Consider the following 20,920-nt stretch of genomic DNA (forward strand, 5'->3'; position numbering starts at 1 on the left):
CCCGTGTTTAAATTATAATCTTTTTAATGTCAAAACTTAATCAATGCAACAAAATATTATAAAAGAAAATGCAAGTGCTAGATATTAGTGTAACAAATCTATAATTATTTTGACCTATCTTCTGTGCAAGACATTGGTATGCTACCACCACCCAATTTCCACCATCTCACATAAACCATGGCATGATACTGTGCAACTTCTAAACCATTGATTATAGATCAACAATTCTATCTGTGATCAAATATAACTTTTTCCCAAATAATTGATTATAGTCCATCATCAAATAATACCCTCCTCTATCTCTATAATTTGTATTATCACATGGCATTCATTATATCCAATCATACACCAAAAAACTAATCATGAATCACATTTGTGTACACTAGCTTGCATTCTCATTAAGCACTAAAAACTATAAATCCTTATTTCCAACTTGAATTGTTGGCTCCAAGTTTATTATTGGCTTCTATAACTATTTTATTGGTTCAAATTTTATATTCCTAATGCAGGAGCATCCTTGGTTCACAACAATCTTGCATCAACCAAAAAAATTTTCCTTTTTGTTTTGTTTTCTTTTTGCAGTTTTAGTTTTCCTTTTTGTGTGTCCCGATTTTGGCTCATCGGATCCCGTGGATTCAGATTCTACTTGAAGACTTGATCATCTTTCTTGCTTTCAGATCGCATCTCATTTGGATCACTTACCGACAAGACATCGCTACCGGTTTGTTGGCATAACTGATGGTGTTGGCACAACCGGTTCATCAGTTAGTATTGTCATTGATGACTAACACTTACAGGTGAATAAGGCCAAGATCATAGGCAAGGAGGTGTGGTAAACCTCAATGGTTTACTCATGGATGCATATAGTATGGAGGATTCAGTGCTTCCCTAATATGAATTATTGACACACTTAAGCAGTGTGTTGGTCGAAGACTAATTGGTTGAAGGATAAACAGAGTAGCTGATCGGTCAGTCAAGCATCCGGTAGGTGTTGAGATCAGTTTCTTAAACTGGCAGTTGAAATGATGATGCGGTCACAAGAGGTGACTCAGATTGCAATTTAGTAGTCTTATGTACGATTGGAACACTTTGGACAGACAGGTGATTAGTCTAATTAATGATTAATGATCAATGACTGATGGAAAAAGGTGAAGAGTTACACCGGTGAACTGATGATACAGGTTGAAGGATGATATCCACCGAGAATCTCAAAATAGTGACCGGTAAGTTGGATGCGATGACCAAAGGTGAGTCAGTCAGGGTGAGATATCATCAAACAAATTGCTAGTAAAGTATACAATAGTTAACAACTAGTTAAGATGAGATTTATGCAGATTTTTTGGTTCACATTAAAAAGTCAAAACACGACCCAAAAGTTGCTAAAATAATGAGTTGCAGTGGTAGATAAGGACGAGTTGCTGGCAAGAATGATGGAGAGCATGCAAAGAAAGTGCAGGAACATTTGAATTTCAAATTTACTGAGTTTTAGGTCTGAACTCATTTAGGAAACAACATTTATGTGTTGGCAAAACATGGTATAAAGGTTTTTGGTAAAAACCAAAAAGTTTGATCATAAAATTGCCAAGTGCAATCTAGAAGAGATGCGATCCAACAAGGTGAGAAGAGTGCAGGACTACTAAGTGAATAGAAGAGTGGTGAAGAGAGTGTGAAGAGTAGAGAAGGAATGTAGAGCACCATTAGAGTTCAGAGCAAGTGTAACCGGTGGTCAAAACAAAGAGCTTCAATTAGATCTGATTAAGCTAAGAGTAGCTATTATTGCAGGCCATTCTCTCTATTGTTTTCTAATAACTACAATAGTAAAATCCCTTAACCAAGTGGACTTTAACAGGTCCCTTTGCAAAATTCCTTAGTCGGGTGACATCTTAATTGATGATTCTAAGTCCTTTAACAAGCCTACCAGTAATAGGGTAAAGGTTCTAACAAGCCTTGAAGAAACTCCCTTAACTAGGTGGCACCTGAAAGTTTGTAATCTCCTAACAGAGATGGCTCCTCACTGGGCGTACTTCAGAAGAGTATAGATTTTGTGAGTTCCTGCTCACATCGTGGTTGGGTTTCCACGTGATAAACCTTGGTGTTCATGTGATTGATTTTATGTGTGCATGTTTCTTATTAATGCTGCTTATATTGAAAAGTGTTAAGTTTGAGTAGAAAATTTGATTAAGGTTAAATCTAGTAGAACCAATATAGTGTTGATTCACCCCTCCCCTCTCAGCATTGGTTGGGATCAACATGGTTTTCATGACAATTTCTTGTTACCAGTTGTTCCTTTGTTACCAGTTGCCTGAGACCTATTCTGGTGATCTGTCGGAACCCATTCCGAAGCTTGCGGAGCCTTGGGCATTGATTTTGATGTTCCTTGGCATGTAGCCGACCTTTTACCGCACTCTACGTTTTATCCTTTCAATTTTCCAAAGGAATCTCTTGGCGGAGGCCGACCTTGTTTACTTTGCCCGGTAGGTCTTGTTCTTCGGGTTTTGATCCCTTTTGGGCCAACTGGATCCTTTGGATCGATATATATATTTTTAATCATTCTTTAGAATGTAATCAATTAGAATCAATTAGAGTATAAGATAAATAGACTGTTCCTAGAACATAGATCTTTCGATTCAAGGTCCCAGTTGTGACCTATTATACCAGGCCTGTGTGTCGGTATGTTGTAGCCCGGTTGTTACCGACCAAGTGTAATCAAATTTCATGTAATAAAACTATCTATTTTGCATTGCCTCCATCATATCTGTGTGTTTTCGTTGTGTTTACTCTTGCTAACCGGTCCAAACTGATCTCTTTGAGGTCCCTCCTCACCAGTGACTGCTTCAATTCCCTATCTCCGAGACACAAAATATATATCATACCATTCCTTGTGTAGTCAAGAATAAACCTTTTGAGCACTGGAGCCACTTCATCATTTACTAATAATAATAAGAAAATCTTGTTTACTAAGAAAACAAGTTACTAAACTTTACAAAAAGAATTCTCTCTTTAATTCAAAATTTTTAAAAAATATTATAGACAAAATCTCCAAATCAATAGTTCACACCATCTTTAAATTCTTAACGGTTTAGCTACTATAGGTGTTAGAAAGTGAATTTGATTTCAATGTCCTACTTTGGTCAAAAAGTGGGCCAACCTTAAACTACATACTAAGCACCATATTAAGTCTAGAGAATGTTAGTCAATTCTGATTGTTCAACACTTTGAAGCCTAGAAGTCAAAGCTTAGCATGTGTGATTTAAGCCATCCAAAAAAAGTGGTACTCATTATCATGAGATTACTCATTATTTTTTTATTTTTTTGTGATGTGTAATATTCAATATAAAGAATTTGAATAAATATCAATGATTGGATTTTATAGTAAAATGATAGAGAGATTGGTGTTCTAATTAGATTCTGTGGACAATAGTGATTGAATGGCTAATGAGAAGTATTATTCAACAATTGCTATACTATTGGTCATGGAAGTAATGGGAATTTTTATAGATAAATTAAATTTTGTTGGTTTTTTATCTATTTAAAAAATATTTTTCTTTAGATGAATAAAAATATCTTAACCCAAAAAAAAATAAAAATTGTATTTATCATTATTTGATTGTATTTCTATCCATATTAGAAGAAGAATGAAAAATATTATTAGACTCCAAATTTTAAAAATAAATTATTTTATTATAACAAAAACATATATTATTGCATACAAATAAAAAGATCTTTGTTTTATCTTCTTGGACCTCGCTCTAGTTGGCTCTTTTCATATAGATCCGTCCTTTCCCATCTTGCTGCAATCTATGCATGACAGCTCCAAATTGACCAAACAGTAAGTACATATATATGTTTATATGTGTCATCATTTATAGGAGTCATTATTTTGTTATAATTTATAGGCATCATCAATTTGCTCATACCTTGTGTACATTACTTATCTCCCATGTAACTGGCAGTCATCTCTAAGATAATGTTATCACACCATGACATGGACCAGGTTCATGGGCTACCTGGACTAGCTGTAATATAATTACCAAGTAACAACAGATCAAACTTCTAAACTTTAGAAAGCTAATTCCAAAGTCAATTCCAGAGATGAAGACAGGGTTCTTCACTTTATTTATGTTACAACTTGTCTGATCTACCCTCTACTGTCAGGCTCATGCCCCATGTCCATGATTTACCATCTCCTGTGGTTGAATTCGTGGCATTCTGACTTGTAAGCTGCCAGTCCCTCATATATCCAGGACGGCATTGCGGTGGATTAATTTCCATGGCACCTCCTAGCATGGCAACAACCTGTGACATGGAAGGTCGTTGCGTGGGAGTTGCCTGTGTACATAAAAGAGCCACATGAATCACTCTCACAAAATCTTCTTCAGAGAAACTGGAAAGAACACTGGTATCAACCAAATCCAGAAGTCTGCCCTCCTCATACAACTGCCAGGCCTGCAGTTCATTAACTGATAACATAAGACATTGCATTGAAAGAGTACATATTAAATAGCAATATCTTCTCAAATATCTGCTGAATCTTTGGTTCAGTGTAAATGATTTTATTTTGATGAAGTCAGTAGAATAAATCACTCGGAAATCTAAAAGAAAACATTGCTACCGAATCGAGAAGAAAGACCGTCTCATCTGGCATGTTCCTGTCTTCATGACTTCTGTTGCTAACAACTTCTAGAGCAACTACTCCAAAGCTAAAAACATCAACCTTCTCAGTGAGATGTCCACGCAAAGCATACTCTGGAGCTAGATATCCGCTGCAAGCAGTACAAGCTTAAACTTTTATTATACAAAGCATAAGTATAGTGTCAACTATCATTTTAAACCTTGTTAGCATTCTGCATTTGGGTCTTTTCAATAGAACTTTGAAATCAAAATAGCCTACTTTGACTGAATCCGAGTAGTTTCTGCTTGAAAAAATAATGAAACATGTGAACTGTGCTAGCCATATATTAAATTTATTATGCTCTCGAGTCTTACATTTACTGTAACTGGAAAAGAAGAAATTCTAAATCTCACCCTGATCAACATTTCTGCCGATATTTTTTTTTCAATTTAGTGAAACAACCACCGGAAAATCCCCTCTGTAAGTATTAATGAGACAGAAATCTTACATTGTTCCCGCCACTCTAGTACTGATGTGAGTTTTCGCAGCATCATAGAGCCTCGCCAATCCAAAATCAGCTATTTTTGGATTTAAATATTCATCTAGAAGGATGTTATTTGGTTTGATGTCTCGATGTATGATTCTAATCCTCGATTCTTCATGAAGATATGCCAACCCACGTGCAACTCCAAGGCAAATGTTAAACCGTATGGGCCAATCAAGGCTTAGCTTAGGTAGATCAGACCCTGGGGTTTACAATAAAAAACGATATAAGTCACGTTAATAGTAATCTAAATGTTTTCAGAATAAAAAATGGATTCTTATAGTTCATAGTTAGTATGTCAGAGAAATATATAAGTTTATACCAAATAATGCTTGCCCTAGACTGTTGTTAGGCATATATTCGAAGACCAAGAGTCGCTCTTCCTCTTCACTACAACACCCATAGAGTTTGACGAGATTCCGGTGTTGCACAGCAGATATTGTGGCCACCTCATTTAGAAATTCCCGTTTTCCTTGACCAGACGTGGAGGTCAGCTTCTTTACTGCCACAAGATTTCCATCTTGTAGCACACCCTACATTTTAAATCATATATTGTAATATAAGCATTTCAATTTTGATTATTCACTTTCTCCAAAACTAAAGGTCATACCCCACATATAACCAAAGGTTACATTTTAATTTACCTTGTAAACTGCCCCAAACCCACCCTCTCCTATTTTATTTTCGATATCAAAATCTTTTGTAGCTATTTTCATTTCTGATAAACTAAAAAGATGAGCTTTTCCATCCATATTCTTGAAATCTGGACAAACAAACAACATAAAATTTATAAGATCTATCTTCATGGCAACACATTTCCTAATAACATTTTCACTAACAAGAACGATGATCTAAAAGGGAAAATATTATGCAGATGATGTAAAAAATGCATGGAGTTCAGTCCCAGGCTTAAACAATGTGTATTATCACCTTCGCTGTCATAGCCTGAAGAAAATTTTCTTTTCTTTCTATTTTTTCTTACAAGCACTAAGAATAAGCATAGTAGAACGCCAACCCCAACAAGAACTCCAATAATAATTCCAGTGGTTCTTGTTCGGCTGTTGTTACTGGAACTTTCAATGCCAATAGTTGCCTTGAATTCTGCAACAAGTCAAGGGAAAACAATTTCTGAAGTGACACATTCAGAGCAATACAAAGGACATTCCAGAATGATTCAATTTAAATTAAAATTGGAAAATTATTAATCTCCATAGCGAATGTCCTAAGATTAAAATCTAACATATTAATAATATATTTTTCCAAGGCCAACATAGTATCTTACCAGGAATAACCCTAATTGCTGACACTAAAGGTCCACGCGTCTCCTCAGAGGGTATGCCAAAAGTTCCCTTCCCAGCCCAAAAAAGATGCACATCAAGGATATTTTCAGTCACGCTGACATTATAGATCTTTGTAATTGGCACGTTTGAATCTCCAGCGGCCTGCTTGATATTGAAATCTTGTAACTTTCGAATTCCCTGCACAAAATGAAAGATATAAATGATATTTAAATGGTTGAAATGATGAAATCTTAATGTCAGTCAAATATCTGCTTAACGCTCAAAAAACCAGAGTTGCATGTGCAAGGCCTTCAGAAAATAGGCCATAGTCAATCAGTAAAGAAGATTCTACATCACAAAGGGACGTATCACCTAGTAGGCAAGGGAGCTGGATGGATGGCCGTCAAGTGATTTATAGCCTGTGAAGTGCTGGTGTATCCTCACCGTTATGGATCAGTTCCCCCTTAATGAGTCCTGACTCCACTGGACAATTATGACTTTGTCCCTCTAACTCCCTTGGACCGTTAATTAGGCCAGGAAGTCACGAAGAATTTTGAAAGCCATTTACAATAACATCGAGGTCTACATGAAAGCCTAAAGGGCCCCAAGGGATACAAAGTGTCAAAATATGGGCAACGCAACCATTAAAAGAACGCCGTCAGTCTCTCCCATTCATATCATATCAATAAAAACCTCTTCTGTATTTCAAATAGTCAGTCTCTCCCATTCATATCATATCAATAAAAACCTCTTCTGTATTTCAAATATTTTTATTCACGACTTAATCCAGTACTCATACTCCCCTTTTAGTTAAAAATAATTTGATTATTTATAAAAATAAATAAGAGCCACGGATAGGAAACAAATTATTAGTTAATCTATACATCAAACGTATAGATGAAGAATTGGTTGAGTCTCAAATTGATGATTCATAAAAATAAATAAGAGCCACGGATAGGAAACAAATTATTAGTTAATCCATACGTCAAAGGTATAGATGAAGAATTGGTTGAGTCTCAAATTGATGAGTCATATGATATCTTGAAAGAATTTGCAATAAACATCAATATACACTCATCTACATGTAGATTTGTTGATGGGAATCTACGTTATTTAATCCCTATCTATTTATACATCAAAAAGTTATTTAATCTCTATTTATTTATATGTCAAAAAGTTATCAATCATGCTTATCATATCCATTATATTTTAGTCATTGTGCAAAAACACAAGAGATTCATCATAATGGTGTCAAAGCCATGAAATCCCTTACCTTGCCATGCACAAATTCTAATGAATATGGAATATTGCTAACATTAGTTGTTCCTTTTAAGAATCCTAGAGGTAAGAGCAATGGTAGCCATAGACATTAAGGTCAAGGTCGCACTTTAGGTTCAAATATCTTGTACTTTTGTCAATTTCAACCTTTTGATGAAGCTTCAAAGGAAATCGGGCATAGTCAATCTCCCTATACCATTAAAACTTCCTATTCCATGATCATATTTAATATTTGTATATATCAACCCTCTCAAAATTGGCATGGTAAGGGTATCTACAAGTGAAAGTCCAAACTATTTAACTAGATTGAAAGCCTTCATCCAAAACACGGTCAATACATATATGGTGTCAGTTAACTTACTATAGATAATATCTACACTTGTAGGCATTTATGAACAAGGCATTGATGGAAACATGTCAAAATCTGCCCGAAGGAGATCCAGATCGGTCAGAGGTGAGAAAAACCGAGAATCCAATTTTCAATATTTCTCCTATGTTTCAGTAGTTTGCATTTTCGGAGGCCTTCGAAAAGTGAAATTTGGGGTCGAAACTATCCCTGGTCACTAAACTTGATAGCTGGAGGTATGGTGTTAAGGGACTAAAATTAGAGCTTTTGAAGATCTTTCCAACAGTGTAAGCGACTTAATATTTCGAGCATAGAGCGGAAAGTTGTGATTCTGCCAAGTCAAGACCAATTTGCTATTGTTCGTGGAGAGTAGGTATGAGCGTACCATGTATCAACATGACACGGTTTCTAGTAGGTCTGCAACTTCTTACTCTTTCAAAGGAGTGTAGGAAAGGCATGTGTCAGCGCCACGAGTTTTTCAAAGGCAAGAGGAAATGAAGTCTCTATAAGCCCCGCCAGCATGCCACGTGTCGATAAAGCGTGGGCCCATGGATGTTTTGAGCCTGGAGAGATTTCAAAATCGTGCCTTTATTTCTTTCAAGGGAGGAAGCCTGCAGGAGGTATCGTGTGGTGAAACTAGGGAGCGCGAATTCGAAAGAAGCCCACGTGATGAGGCAGTTGCAACAGAAAAAAGGGGAATCCCAGGTGGCATTCATGGCATGCGCTTGAACGGGAAATAATCATAATTACAATCAGGACAACTGCATCAACCTCCATGATGATGGTGGACACGTGGCAGATATGCAGAAGCCTTTTCAGTTTCAACCGCCCTTTTGGATCAAAGAGGTTTTCTCTATATAAGCCCGAGGGCGCATCGTAAAAAGGGGTTCCCAATTGTTTTTACCAATTTTGAAGAAGAAGAACACTCAGAAAATAGCTACGAATTTAGTTCAAACCTTATCATTGTAATTCAATCAATTAATAGAAAGAAAAGCATATCGGATTATGCCCTGTTTGCCTCTGCTGTATGTTTATTTCTGTTTCATGTATGAGCTTACAACTCCGTGTCATCTCAAATGAATCTAGCTATTAATTGTTATGGTTTCTAGCTTTTATGATTTCATCACAGATGCACGGGTCATTGAATTTGTTTTTACTCTTTTAATCATCTGTAATAATTTGTGATTTGAGGTTATATTATGCCTTTTGGCAAGCAAAATTCATAGGGAATAATTGTTTTGACAAGATAATAGGAACACCCCCTGCGAGCCTTAGCGGGAGCTTCTTGCGAAAGGATCTGAATGTTTTTCCCTATGTCTGTGTCACTTTGTGCATTCTGTTCTCTTCCCAACGATGAAGAGTCAGTAGCGTTCTGTGCTCAATCTTCTGGGGCCATCCGTTCCTGTTATTTGTTAAGGGGATTTGAAGCATTGTAAAAGATTTGTTGTATCGCTTTAAGATAGATTTGCTGCTTGTTTTTATTTCTACATAGTTCTATCGCTTTCCATCCCCTTTGAATTTTGAAGAGCTGACTTCTAAAATCTTAGAGCTCATTTCATAGGCTATTTTTCAATCCCATGCTTGCAAAACTTCTTGACTGTCCTTGAAAATTGACGAAAGCCAATTTTGGGGATCAACACTTACTTATCTTATTATCAATAAAATCCTTTAATACTACATAACAAGGCTACCTTAAAATAAGAAAAAAAAGGATGCACTTCTCTTTCCTTATTTCTTACCATCCAAAATTTTAATAGGAATTTTTCTTGTAGACTTTGATGGTAAGAATGCAATATCATATTAATGTTGACAAAGGTCTAGAAAAACAAATACAAACATTCAATTGTAAAGATCTAACAAGGAAACTGTTGAAACAAAGAAAAGAAACCAAGATTTGGATGATTTTTCTTGATTCAACGATATTGCAACTTGTGATATTTGATCCCTTTAAATACACATCTAAATGCTACACTTTGCCACTATTGGTTCAATGAAGTAGAGGTGTATAATATGATCCATAGACTAATATATGAGCTAGGGTATGAACAAAAATATCCTATATTTAACAATTACAAAGAAAATACAAAAAGAATAGATCATAACAAGATGATTATCTAGAGAAAAATAATTTAGAAGAAAAAATCCATGCTCTAAAGAAAAACCAATTATATTATTTAGTAACCAAAGAGTTACAATACAACCTTCAAGTTATGTCTTTATAGGAGTATCACTAACAGAGGCTTCTATAGCAATTTTAGTAGCGTAATAATACCTACAAATACCCTATATGGTACTCCATCCTCAAGCACCATTGAATAGAAAAATATCAAACCAGAAACTATGTTTAGATCCTCCTTTATGATTCCAAATATTATTCTTCATATCATGCTTAATACAACCACCTTATTTGAACTAATAACAACAATTAATAATGAATAACATCACCATAAAATAGAAATAAAGAGGCACAAATAAACAAAATAAGATAATCACATAACACACAATTTATGTAGATAAACCCCTTCGGGAAAAAAATAAACCAAGAAGATAGGTCAAGTATGTATAATCAACAATAAATTTGATTACAATACATTCACTTCTATTATCCTCTTTTCCTCCAACATGGCAACACTTTTGTACTTGTCAACAACATTCTACCTTTCCTTGTTCTTGCAAAGTAACTAGACACATTCAATTGTTCTACATAATTTTCCACATCCAAAGATTTGTTTATATTGAATGAAAAGATCTCCAAACCCACCAAATAGGGGTGCAAGGAAGGCACTTCATTAAAAAATATCCCAACCCTTGGATTGCCCCCACGAAAGTTGAAAGGACATTAGTTTTGGATCCAAAACTTTCCCACCAACTTGGGTACCCAGTCTTGCAAGATAAACATTACATTAAAAGCAATAAATGATGGAATACCAAGAGAGACATGTTGCTTCTTCCAAGACAACACTTGGATAAGCCCAAAGGACACTCATTTTTCCCCTTTTCATGTCAATGATTATCCCATTCTAAGAATCCACATGTGGGGTAAACAATGCTAAATATTTATGCCTACAACCCATCTTTATCATTACTGGTGGAACCCATTGCCCCTTATGAATGTATTAAAGCAATAGTGAAAATAAATATTACAAAATATTTTACCAATACACCCTAAGTGACCTAGAAATTTTTTTGATATGTTGCAACAATGCAATATGACAGGATTTACAAGGTAGATGACACCTTAATCCTAAAAGACAGAAAGGCTGAGCAAAGGGGAAATACAATACTAATATATAACTACTAATAAATTTGAGCTCCATAGACTCACTACAATACCTAAATGTTTTTTGTGTCCACCAACTTTGTCAATGCATCGGCAACATTCTAGAAAGTGTCAACCTTTTCTAGAATCATCTTCCCATCCTCTGCCATGTCACCAACAAAATGTTGGCAATATGCTTCATCTTCATATTAGGTTCTTTCCCAAACATATGGCAAACATATGGCACTCTAATTGTTACAAGAAAAATTAACAGCTCATTGGCTTAGATTAAGATAGATGGTTTACTTGTAAGTATGAATAGATATAACCTCAACATATCACTTATTCATCCAATTAATAACATCATCAAATAAGGTAAACACATTCGTTTGTTGATCTTCTAAACTGGATTATTTTTCTCAATCTAAATCCATAAATATCCTCTTAATGTTGGTCCTTTGTAGAATTACCAATATAGCAAATAAATTATTCGAAAGCATCCCACAAAATACTTGAAGACACTATTAATTGCATCCCAATGATCTTGTCCAAAATCAGCCATGAAATGACTTAGCATTCTCATTGATCGGTCAATGTCTAATCTGGTACAAAATATAGCATACATCAAACTCCCAACAACAGTAGAATAATGCACAAATTCCATGCCCTTCATCTCATTAAGTGTAGTCACACATTTATTGAAAGATAACTTATTATACATTAAAATAATCTAAAATACTCCATGTGATCTACAAAATGGCTAGGCCTCTAGAAGCACACTCTACACACATAGAAAAAGTATTTGAGAAAGGCCAAATGAAATTATAGACCTTGAGAAAGGTTTCCAAAGTTTTTTGAAGAAGCAAGATATCTGATGCAGCCCCAAGCCCAAACCTACTATAATAATCAAGAAACACACAACATTTCCAGTATACATATAACATCGATTTCATACAACTACCAAGAAAAGTGATTTAATTCCATATCTAAACAACCTTTACAAGGCTGAATTTTTAATATTCTCATAAAATAAGTCCCAAAATCTAGGGTTCTCTCCCCTCTTTTATTTATTTCCTACTCCTAAGTATTCAATCTTACGTATCCTCCATTAACTCCCCCAATCTACCTAAAAGACTCCTAAACTGACTCAACATAACTAACAACTCAATCCTACGTATCCTCCATTAACTCCCCCGGTCTCCCTAAAAGACTCCTAAACTAACTCAACAAACTAACAAACACTGACAAAAAATGGACATCTGTTAAAAACAAGGTCCAGTCACAACAAACAACTTAACATTTATAGATAAATCATAAAGAAAAGTTCCCTAAAATCCCAAACAACACCCATCCAACTAAACATGGGTGAGTAGTTGGAGTAAATGCTCTGCATCATCCTCCCCTGGTCTTGAAAAGTTTGAATATCACAGTCATCTTGATTCGAGTTCATAATCTGGAACAACTTGACTATACTTTAGCAAATTAGATTCTGAGATCCAAGAGTTATAACCATTAGGAAGGCCTTCCCACTTAACAAAATACAGTTTGTAACATCTGGATCAGGTAGCCACCAATTTGGTATCTAGCACTCATTCAATCTGCCCCCTTTTCTTATTTGAGAGGTGTTTGGTCCAATTGTCATTATCCTTCTCCTTTTTATCGTTTTCTACATGATCATCACAATTTCTAGCTAAGTGTGAATATAGGTCAGCAACGTTAAAGATGGGACTAATGTCCAAATCTTCAGACAATTCAATTTGAAAGGCATTGTCATTTATTCTGTTGATGATTTTGCAAGGTCCAATTTTCTTGGGCTTCAACTTGTTATAGGCACCTTGGGGGTACCTTTCTTTGCATAGATGTACCATGACCGACTCTCCTTCTTGAAAGGCTTTTCTTCTGCGATGCAAATCTTCCTTCTCCTTATATTGTTCATTCATGGACTGCAATTTGAGTCTGACTTGTTGATGTATTTCTCAAATATTTTCCAAAAAATATGTAGCTTCTTGGTTATTGTGTGGGCTTATTGGTAAGTCAACTAAGTCCACATATCCTTTAGGATTTGCAACATCTACAATTTGAAAAGGAGACTTACCTGTTGATCTATTTACGCTGGAATTATAAGAAAACTTAGCTTGAGGTATCACCAAATCCCATTTTTGAGGATGGTCTCCAACTAAACACCTTAGTAGGTTGCCTAAAATTCTATTAACCGCCTATGTTTGACCATTAGTCTGGGGATGGTATGATGAACTGAATTTCAATCTTCTATCTAACTTCTTCCACAATACCCTCCAAAAGTGATTCAAGAATTTGGTGTCCCTATCACTTGTTATAGTTTTTGGAACACCATGCAACCTCACCACTTCTTTGAAAAAAAAATGTGCCACTTGACTTGCATCATTGGTCTTCTTACATGGTATGGAATGGGCCATTTTTAAAAAATGGTCCACCGCTACAAAACACTGAATCATTGTCTCTTTGGGTTCTTGGAAGCCCCAAAACAAAATCCATAGAGATATCAATCCATGGCTCCTTTGGCACGGATAAGGGCATGCATATGCCTATATTTTGATTTCCTCCTTTTGTTGTTTGACACGCTCTACAAGCAACGACAAACCTGTTCACATCTCTTCTCATATCGGGTCAAAAGAACTTTTCACTAATTAGCACACAAAATTCATATCCCTCCCAAAGTGTCCACCTAAACCATTTGAGTGAATCACTTTCAAAATCTTTTTCCTTCATGATCCAAATCCATCTAACAACACGTAATCTTCAAATGGTTGCATATGAGTATGGTTTGGATTGTTTAAAGTTACCAAGATGCTGCTAAAATGAGGATCATCAACATATCCATCCTTCATCTCTTCAAACCCAACTAGACCATGCTCATAACCCCCAATAGATGACGTCTTCTACTCAATGCATCGGCCACTACATTGGTTTTACCACTCCTATGCTGCAAAACAAAAGTATAGGCTTGCAAGAATAAATCCCATTAACATGTTTATGAGATAGCTTACCTTGTGATTTGACGGACTTCAAGGCCTGATTGTTAGTCATCAAAATGAATTCCTTATGTAAGAGATAGTGCCTCCAATATTTTAATGCTTGTAACACAACATAGAATTTCTTATCATAAGTGGTATACCTCTTTTTAGCCGCATTCAATTTCTCATTGAAAAAGGCAATTGGTTTACTCTCTTGACTTAACACTCCTGCAATAGCTACCCCTGAAGCATCACATTCAACTGTAAAAAGTTTCTCAAAGTCAAGTGTGGCAAGGATACATGCTTTTGTAACATTCTTCTTAAGAAGTTCAAAACTAATATTAGCTTCCTTGGTCCAAGTAAAGACCTCCTCTTTTGTGCAATCAGTCAATGGTGCACTTATGCGACTGGAATTATTGATGAATCTCTTATAGAAATTTACCAATCTGATGAAATAACATTTCACAAAAATACTAGCTTATCTTTGCAAAATTCACTCTTTTCTTGATTGATACATAACCTTTCTACCTTAAGTATATCAAGTACTATCCTCAAGTATTCTACATGCTCCTTCAAAGATTTGCGAAAAATTAAGATATCATCAAAATAGACTTATCACAAATTTTCCAATGTACGTTCTAAATACCTGATTCATTGTTCACATAAATGTAGTTGGAGCATTGGACAATCCAAAAGGCAGATGACCACCCATTCAAATAATCCATCCCTAGTTTTGAAGGCAATCTTCCACTCATCACCTTCTTGAATCCGAATTTGATGATAACCACTTCCGAGGTCAATCTTGGAGAATATCTTAGCACCTGCCAAGCAATCTAATAAGTCATCCATCCTGGGTAGTGGATATAGATACTTCACTATGATTTTTTTAATGGCCCTTGAATCCATACATAGTCTCCAATTCGCTCCCTTCTTAGGGGAGAGTACAACAGGTGTAGCACAGGGACTCATACTTTCTCTCACAAATCCTTTCTCCATTAATTCTGTGATTTGTCTCCTTATTTCCTCATTCTCTAGAGGAGTCATTCTATAAGATGCTTGATTTGGAATTTTAGTGCCAAGAATTAGATCAGTTTGGTGAGTAATGCCTCTAGAGGGAGGGAAACCAGCTAGTAGATCATTTGGCATCAAGTTTGAATATTGTTGTGTAATATCCTTTGTCCAATCTGATGTAATTTTTTTCCATTTATAGCTCAAGGAATATTGTCAAACAATTCACATATAATCTTCTAGCGTACTGGTATGAGTTATCAGTCTCATATAATTGCATGTTATTGACACGAGGGCACAAATAATGCTTGCAAATGATTTCTATAATATCTAAACTATAAGTACAATACATAAATGACTTATTTTGATCTTTCCAATGCATATATATGATTTTTTAAATGAAAAATGTGCACCTACAACCAAGAGACATTTTCACAAACACTTGGCATGCAAATTACTATCATTATGAATATGGACATATAATCAAGTAATAGCCTACAACTTATTTCTCCTTTATTATATGCAATCACCAAATACAATAATCATATAGATGCCTTGCCTCTTGACTTACATTTATTAAACAACTTTAATGATATGTCTGATTAAAGACATCAACAACAACAAGTTCCCTATATGATCAATGCACTACTAAATACATGAAAACTTGGTAGGAGAAGTCGCATTAGAGAGAGAATAAATCTGCAATGAAGCTCCATTGAAAATGACCTCCTCAAGAGCCCAAATCATGGCCTTTTTGCTGCCACCCCTAATCTGATTGCTTCAAAGAGTAAATAAGTAAATACCAGCTTCTTTGCCACCTTTCAAGCATCAAAATGCATTGTTGTATTCTCCCAAATAGAGTGCTCCAGCCTAGGGGCAAAATCAATGCCCAATGTTGATGCAATGTGCAAAAACGTGGCTCTTATAACTAATTTGAATAACTAGAAATGTCTGGTAAATAAATCAGATTGCTCTAGATGGATATCCAACTCTCTAGCACAAATTGTTGGAACATAAATCCTCCCAATTATTGTCTCAATTCGAATCACCAAGTCTGCAAGTAAATTTGGCCCTTGGCCACAAATTTAGCCCAAGTTGAACTCCTGAGGTAGAGCCCACACCTAGCGATAATTCAGAATATCTTTCACAACCTCAAAATCGCATTACCAATTGAGAGTTTTTGTTCCCAATGACTGAAGATAAACAATAGAAACCCTTGGCTCCACAAGCTATCAAACAATGAAGGTGTCAAACATTTGATGCCAGAACAATGAGCCTCATCCCCTATTTATTCTTTTCTGCACATGGTTCGGTCTCCTTCTAGAAGATTCTCTTTTAATAATATTTAATTGCACCTTAAATATAATACTTAATTGCACTTTAGATAGTGTTGAAACATCATTATAATATAAAGTGCAATTGAGTTCATACATGACATCATATGTGAGAATAATACATTATCTCAGCAAAAATCATATAAAAATAAAATATGAAGCCACAAGAAACTTCCCAAGCACCCCTCTTATTAACTCCTTGGCCTACGAGGGTCAAGTAATAGGCCAAACCCCTCTACGATTTGATCCTCATGAAAATGGGGACATTACATGTTGCAACAATTACTACACTTCCAAAGGAATTATTTGCTGATATGATTTCTCTTGTCCTTCTGGGTACAACAAATTTAACATATATCTCCCTTAGATTCTCTTAAAAACTCTTTCCATTCTACTATAGATAGTGACAAATCTGTTATTTTTGCTGATCCTTCTTCCTTAAAAGGCTTCAAAATATGGAGTTTTCCTCCATGTTGTATCTCATAAGTATTTTATCTACCACGATGGGTTACATCTCTATCATATAGCAAAAGCCTACCCAATAACAAGAGACAAGCATCCATTGGCACCACATCACAAAACATCTTGTCTTCATATGGGCCAATTTCGAATTCAACTAAGCAAGATAGGTTCACAAGCACACTATGATCCTTCTTTAACCAAGAAATCTTACAAGGATTTGGTTTTGGCATGCAAGCAAGATTTTATTTTTGTACCATTTTTGTACTTACTAAGTTATCCGTGGACTCCCCATCCACAATCACCTTGCACACTTTGTCTTTACACTTGCATTGTGTTCGAAAAACACTATTTCTCCTCCAATCAGCTTTGGTGGTTTCTTTGTCCCCAGCTACCATGATCCTTCTCAACATCAAAATCTCTCCTATCTCTGCTTCCACCTCTTCTACAAAGGGCTCTTCTCATAGCTCTTTTGGGGTTTTGAGAGGGTTGTACAACTCTATGGGCTTCATTGCAAATATAGCACCTCAAAGGTTTCCAACCTCCCAAGAATGGTTGTCCTCTTCCTTTACCTCTAATGTCACTGCTCCCTTGGAAGTTTGGCTTCTCATTATACACGAGCTCTTCTTTAGTAGTTGATTTGGAGGGAACCCCTCTTCCTCTATGTGAACTACTACCACCTCTTTTGTTGGCCACTCTGCTGACTCTATTCAATTTCTCTTCAGCCTTCAAGGCTAGTTGATATGCTTCATCCACGATGCTTATTTTGAGTAGAGTCAACTCATTTTGGAATTGGAATCTTATTTTGAGTAGAGTCAACTCATTTTGGAAATGGAATCTAAGTCCATTAATATATCTAGCCATAGTATATGCATCTTCTTCCTGCAAATTAGTCCCGATTTGTAGCTTCATGAATTTTTTGGTGTTGGTAGATATGGAGGACTCCTTATGTTTTAGGTTTTGAAATTCTTTGAAAAGTTTATGTTGATAATCTGATGGCACGAATCTAGCCTTTAAATGCTTCAACATCTTTGGCCACAACTTAATTTTCTCCTTTCCTTGACTCCTCCTAGTGTTCAAGAGATTTTCCAACCATAGAGCTGCATGAGACTTCATCTTTGAAGTTGCAACTTTGACCCTTTGTGGACCATCTTCTTCAATTCCTTCCATATCATAGTATTTTTCTAACTCTTGAATCCAGTGCAAGAACACCTCAGGATTTCGTTCTCCTTTAAAATCAGGAACTTCAACCTTAGCTCTAGTTCCTTGTTTGCTAAAGGCTTCAATAAGTCTCTCCATAGGGTCCCCTTGTTGCCCTTGGCAGACACCCACGCCTAGGCAAAAGACATAATAGGAGGAGGAATTTCTCTTGCACAACGTGGAGCTCCCAAAACAAGAAAAGTTTCCCATCCCTAACTAGAGGCATTCGAAGGAGTGGAGGCTGGGATCCTCCTTTTAGGAAAGACAAATTTCTTCAACTATTACTTCTTATTTCTTTGGACAATAACTCCCAACAAAATGAGAATGAAGACACCGTACCCTCACATAATCTAGAGTTCAATGATCAATGAGATAGATGGGATCAATGCAGATCTTGCTGGGAAAGGTAATTGAGGTGACAATTAAAACAATCCTCCCTTTGTTGCCGTGGTTGTCCAGATGGATTTGAAGATAGGAATGATGCGATGGAGAGAGTTGTTTTATGTTTTATTTAGTTTTCTGCTTAGTTAGCAAACTTCTACGATAGGCCTATAGGCTTTTTTTAAGGTTTTTGTTTTCGTTTATACCTTTTTTAAAGGAAGAAGGCAAGCAGTCTATAAAACAATGCTCTGTTATTGTAATTTACAATCAAGTTTTTCAATATCATTGTTTGATAACATATTTGTAGTCTTCTTTTCAGCAGTATAAATTATAATCTTTTAAGCTTTACCAATTACTTTCCATCTAATGATCTGATTTTAGTATTTTTTGGTGCCTTAGGACATAGAACTTGTCCTTTATTGTTCATAGGGTTTTAGCAAACTTTCTGAAGGTTTATGTCTGATATAATAATTGTTAATATGGATAGGCTTTTCTAGGAGTTCATGCCCGTTATGAGTTTCATGGTGTGTGATCCCTTTCCGCCTGTTTCTTTTACGCAAAGTTGTAATTATTCCTTTTATTTTGAAGTAGCATAATCTAAAATTTCAATAAGAAACATCAGAAGTGATATATTCCTCTAGTATCAGGAGACATCTAGTGCCAGGAAACAAACAAAATGCTTTAACTGTCTTACACTTTAAATATGCATTAATAGCCTTAATACGGCATTGTTTATTATTGAGGTACCTTGCAAATTATATGTATACATTCCTGTGTCCACAAGGTTTGCTGAGAAATACCTGTACAAAGGCATCAAAGAAGCGCAATCCAAGGCTTCGCCAGACTTGTCCACTTGGAATCTGGATTTCTTCAAAGTGGAGTTCTACACTGTATATACCATTCTCAAGACCAAGTCCATAGTATCTCAGGGAAATGGGAGAAAGACGTGCTGTTTGATATATCGATGGGTTTTGATTGGCATTTGCTGTGTATTTATATTGATCACTTCTTTCAATACTTAAACCTGAATCATTTACAAAAAATCCCACTGAACCAACTCCCCAGCTCTCTTCAGAACTCATATAGAATGATGCAGCACTTAGTGTTTCATTATCACTCTCAAAAGTGACTCTTGTTGAAGAGTCAATCAACTTCGGACCTCCACAATTGATGGCCAATGAAGAAACTGTCAGGAAAGAGATCAAAAGTTGAATTATATAATGGACAGAGGTACCGCTCATTAATTCAATTATCATTGTTTTCGGTGAAATTACACAATACAAGAATACAAAGTAGAAGTTAATGATCTGCTTCCTAATTTTAACTGCTATTGAAGCGAAACTAATCAAAGGTGCAATAATATTGTGTTTTGTAATTTTCTAGGATGCGTGCATTCTGATAAAAGCATTTTCGCGTCAAACTTCTGTCGTGATTGACGTTGGTGACCCAATTATTCACACGGTGCCTAATATACTTCCTATACCAATGTTAGGAAGAAGATTATGCAAATAATTTTAAAAATGATGTAACTTATTATAGTAAGCAAAGAAATACATTAAACACTAAAATAATAAATAAAATCATAATATAGAGATTTACATGGAGAATTTTGTTTTGAAAGAAAAAACATTTCAAAACTTTCATAATGTCTTATGAATATGATAAAAATTAAACACGTGCAATGCAAATCTTCTGGGGAGTATGATATTAACAATATTTAAGGAGTAATTCTGATAGTTGGTAGCATTTGTGTACTAGTAAAGTCAACATACTAAACTATGTGAGATTTTGCCAAGATCAAGAGGCAATAGAAAGCACAAATAAGAGAACAAAATAGATGATAGAAATAAACTGTATTCTATCAAGATGAAAAATATGATCAACTAGATCATTAAGCATTCGTTACATACAATGTAGATGAGCCTGCTTATATAGGCAAGGCTAGGGATATGTGAGCACACAAACATGACATGTGAACCAATGGCACTCTAATGGCTCTGATACCATGTGAGATTTTGCCAAGATCAAGAGGCAATGGAAAGAACAAATAAGAGAGAACAAAATAGATGATAGAAATAAACTGTATTCTATCAAGATGAAAAATATGATCAACTGGATCATTAAGCATTCGTTACATACAATGTAGATGAGCCTGCCTATATAGGCAAGGCTAGGGATATGTGAGCACACAAACATGACATGTGGCTCAATAAGAAACAAGGGTAG

General features: G+C 35.5%; 1 protein-coding gene across 1 annotated transcript; it reads right to left on the bottom strand.

Moving 5' to 3' along the window:
- Positions 1 to 3,675: 3,675 nt before the first annotated feature.
- On the bottom strand, positions 3,676 to 19,950 carry LOC131059677 (probable LRR receptor-like serine/threonine-protein kinase At1g56140). Its single transcript, XM_057992705.2, has 9 exons — positions 19,495 to 19,950; positions 6,439 to 6,634; positions 6,087 to 6,257; positions 5,801 to 5,919; positions 5,479 to 5,689; positions 5,121 to 5,358; positions 4,613 to 4,763; positions 4,366 to 4,446; positions 3,676 to 4,329 (listed from the first exon to the last, which is right to left on the bottom strand). The coding sequence occupies exons 1-9, from the start codon at positions 19,948 to 19,950 to the stop codon at positions 4,123 to 4,125; spliced, it is 1,830 nt and encodes a 609-aa protein (XP_057848688.2). The 3' UTR covers positions 3,676 to 4,122.
- Positions 19,951 to 20,920: the final 970 nt, after the last annotated feature.

Source organism: Cryptomeria japonica, chromosome 9 (assembly GCF_030272615.1).
Source record: "Cryptomeria japonica chromosome 9, Sugi_1.0, whole genome shotgun sequence".
In the NCBI taxonomy this organism is placed as follows: Eukaryota; Viridiplantae; Streptophyta; class Pinopsida; order Cupressales; family Cupressaceae; genus Cryptomeria; species Cryptomeria japonica.